This window comes from Propithecus coquereli, unplaced genomic scaffold, assembly GCF_000956105.1.
Source record: "Propithecus coquereli isolate 6110/MARCELLA unplaced genomic scaffold, Pcoq_1.0 Scaffold56, whole genome shotgun sequence".
Classification (NCBI taxonomy): Eukaryota; Metazoa; Chordata; class Mammalia; order Primates; family Indriidae; genus Propithecus; species Propithecus coquereli.
In genome coordinates this window covers 1,388,044-1,391,770 of record NW_012151507.1, presented here as the reverse complement: position 1 = coordinate 1,391,770, position 3,727 = coordinate 1,388,044, and the positions used below count along the sequence as shown (strand labels likewise).

Here is a 3,727-nt window from a genome sequence, read left to right as displayed (position 1 = left end):
TTAGTAGAGACGGGGTCTCGCTCTTGCTCAGGCTGGTCTCAAACTCCTGAGCTCAAACAATCCACCCCCCTTGGCCTCCCAGAGTGCTAGGATTACAGACGTGAGCCACCACGCCCGGCCCATTTACCCCTTTTTAAACTAGACTCATTGCTTTCTTGAACTACTAACTTCATTAATTCAAAACCATTTGGACTTGTTTTAAATGTATATAAAAATTCATAAATATGTGTGTTTTATTTAGGAGCAAAACCCTTTGCTGATGTATATTTTCCATACAAGAGCATCTTTTAGAAACTGAGTAAAAACCTAAAAATAATTTCTCAAAAACGTATTTTCTAATGACATATTTAACATTTGCTTTAAAATACTGAAAAGAAAAAGAGGGGAAATGAGGAAGGGATGCAAAGCAAGTGTGGCAAAATCTCAATAACTGTTGACTCTGGGTGATAACTGGGTGGAGGTTTTTGTACTATTCTCTCTTATTTTGTGTAGGTTTGAATTTTTCATTAATGAAAATCATTTTATTATATATTCTTCAATAAAGTAGCATAACTGATATTCTAGTGAGGACTCATTAGTAAACTTTCTGAATGATGCTGATGGAAGGATATGAGCGGGATGATTCTATAAAAGAAAATATTAAAAACATAGCAGAGAAGAAATGACCATATATACTTTGGTGTTAAAGAAAAATGATCTAACCAAAAACCTAAAATTATAGCAGAGAGTTTTTCTGATACTTCCACTTCTAAAAAAGAATAACATTGACAGAAAACATGAAAGGAGTAGTCTATACAAGGAACCTTAGCTTTCAGATATCCTCCATACCAGTGGTTTCCAACATGTATAAAGAATATATAAGTTCATATGTGAAATAAGTATCATTTGTAGACTCAAAACACTGATTTTCAAATATATGAGGCTATATACTACTGATTTTCAAATATATGAGAGTGCTTAATGATTAACAAAATAAAAATTAGCTCAAAAAGCATTTATTCATTGTTGCTTTTTGTCATGATCTACATTTTCTTCATGCATGGATGCTAAAATTATAGCTTTCATATGGAAATCTCAGAAACATTTTGTGTTTGATTTAAAGCTAAAAACCATTACTCCACACTCATGATGCTTTTTTTCTTTCTGTATGTTAATATGTATTCCCAGGGGTTGGTGTGTGCTGGATTGGCTGACATGGCCAGACCTGCAGAAAAACTCAGCACAGCTCAATCTACTGTTTTAATGGCTACAGGTAAATTAAATGAATATCTTCTGTGTTCCATATAGAACATAAATGATTTCTGTTTTGTTTTACATCAATTTATTTAATAGTTTAGTGTTTGAATACATACACATACACTCATACACATAAAGGAATTTAACAGTATTATGTCTAGGAAGTTATTAAATTATGGATGGAGAGGACAGAGAAAGAATAAATATCTGCATGAGTTTTTGTTTTTCAGATTTTTGCCATCAGTGTATTTTTATAAGTAGGAAAAAAAGTTACAGTTAATATTCACTTGCCCTATAAAGATTCCCCTTTAATGTAGTATTTTGTGTAGTACTGAGTTATAGAAACTTTATTAAAGATTCAAGATATAGCATTTCTTTGTCCTTCATCCTACATTATTGTTGTCATAGTCCTCTTTGTAATTACTTTACTCAGTATTAAATGTTTAAATAAGTTATTGTAGCAGTACCTGTGCTTTTTAAAAAAATACTTTGTTTCAACAGGGTTGATTTGGTCAAGATACTCACTTGTAATTATTCCAAAAAATTGGAGTCTGTTTGCTGTTAATTTCTTTGTGGGGGCAGCAGGAGCCTCTCAGCTTTTTCGAATTTGGAGGTAAGCCTACCAAAGGTATAACAAACAATCTGCTTGAGAAGCTACTCAGATTACAATAATTTTTTTAAAAAGATTCACAAACAATGCTAAGACAGGAATGTGCCTAAAGCAGAAATTTAACATTTCTAGTAAAGTCTGGGAGTTTACAAATAAGTTAAAAGCAGTTAAGCAATATGTTACCTCGTTTTTTTGTGCATTGTCTAGATGGATAGCCCTTTCGTATAGTCCCTTTTGTTAAGACAACAGGTACAATTTTTGATTTATTAAATAGTATCCTACATGAACCTTTTATCACTCACTCTCAACTATATATAATAAAGTGGGCCTTAACTGTATAGTTATGTAGCATTGGAAATGATAGTGTGAGGTAATTCATTTCATTGGAAAGTGTTCCATGAGCACTGGAACTTATTAAAACTATTCATTCAGTATTTAACATTATTTGTCAATGACTAGTGGTAATAATATGATCAAATATTTGAAATCAGAATCTTTTGAGAAATCCAGGAGGTATATTTGGCTTCATGGAATAAGTTCCTTCTTGTGCTATACTGTTCTCCACTCTATTGTAAGCTGGGAAGAATAGTAAATAAAGCTCAGGGTGTTGTAGAAGGGAAAGACTGTGGCTCTGTGCTTACCTCTTCGGACTGAGAATTCAGAAAATGGTCCTTAGCTTCAGTAAACTTAAGTGTTTACAGCCTGATTAACCCAGTAGCCATCACAGATGTATATTTTACTTTTCATGATTAGACAGGAGCCTATTCCCTGTTGATTTTATTCTTAGAAAAGGTGCTTTGTGAGTGTAAAGTAAAAAATTCTAGATGACCACATTTTGCTAAATTTTATTCATATGATCACATTTGTCACACCCTTGTATAGTTTAAGAATGAAAATATTCATTAAAATAATACTTTTGCACAGGGAAACTATATGTCAGTTAAGCTGTTAAAAATTTTTGGTGCTTGGGAGCCGGGCACAGTGGCTCATACCTATAATCCCAGCAACTCAGGAGGCTGAGACGGGAGAATCACTTCAAACCAAGAGTTCGAGACCAGCCCGGGCAACATAGCGAGACCTTGTCTCTAAAAAAATTTTAAAAATTGTCTGGGAATGGTGGCGTGTGCCTGTAGCCCCAGCTTTTCAGGGGACTGAGGCAGGAGGATCACCTGAGCCCAGGAGTTTGAGGTTGTGGTGAGCTATGATGACACCACCTCACTCCAGCCTGGGTAACAAAATGAGACTCTGTCTCTAAAAAAAAAAAAAATTGGCAGTTGAGATCTTATTATCTGAAACACAAATCACATGCAAATGAACTATTTGGGTCACTTTCCTTTCTGCTTGTTATATCTACAAGCTAGTAGAAGGATTATAACTATAATCTATAGCCGCTAGACAACTAGGAAAAAAGGAATGAAATATGCTTCCCATTCTCCTTACCATAAATATTATCTATTTTTATTGATGATTATTTTTCTTTCTGTTTTCTTTATAGATATAACCAAGAACTAAAAGCTAAAGCAAACAAATGAAACAGTTCCTGATGTCCTGAACACTCTAGATGTGAACATAACCACTGGGACCTAGTTTATTGTTTGATTCTGGATAAGGCAATGTTAAGTGTGCTGACACTTGGAAGGCACAAAAAAATCTAACTGTGCTTGATTCAACAGAAAAATAAAGCAAACTTTTAATAACAGTCTCTTTTTACATATGACTTAAGGAACTTATATATAGATATTAGTAACATTTTTTCTACCATTTATCCCTAATAAATCATACTTGGTCATGTATACCACCAGCCTCTTTCTGTTCTAGTTAGCCAAAGTATGTAAAAGCACACAAAATTCAAGCAAGTTGAAAGACAATTGGAAGATGAAA

The 3,727-nt window shown here is 33.6% G+C and overlaps 1 protein-coding gene across 1 annotated transcript in view; it reads left to right on the top strand.

Annotated features, from left to right (window-relative positions):
* MPC2 (mitochondrial pyruvate carrier 2) overlaps positions 1 to 3,727 on the top strand; it is a 29,250-nt gene extending 25,523 nt beyond the window's left edge. Inside the window, exons 3-5 of the mRNA XM_012657761.1 lie at positions 1,168 to 1,252; positions 1,738 to 1,849; positions 3,342 to 3,727. Coding sequence (XP_012513215.1) covers positions 1,168 to 1,252; positions 1,738 to 1,849; positions 3,342 to 3,378 — 234 coding nt within the window. The 3' untranslated portion in view covers positions 3,379 to 3,727. The remainder of the gene's footprint in view (positions 1 to 1,167; positions 1,253 to 1,737; positions 1,850 to 3,341) is intronic.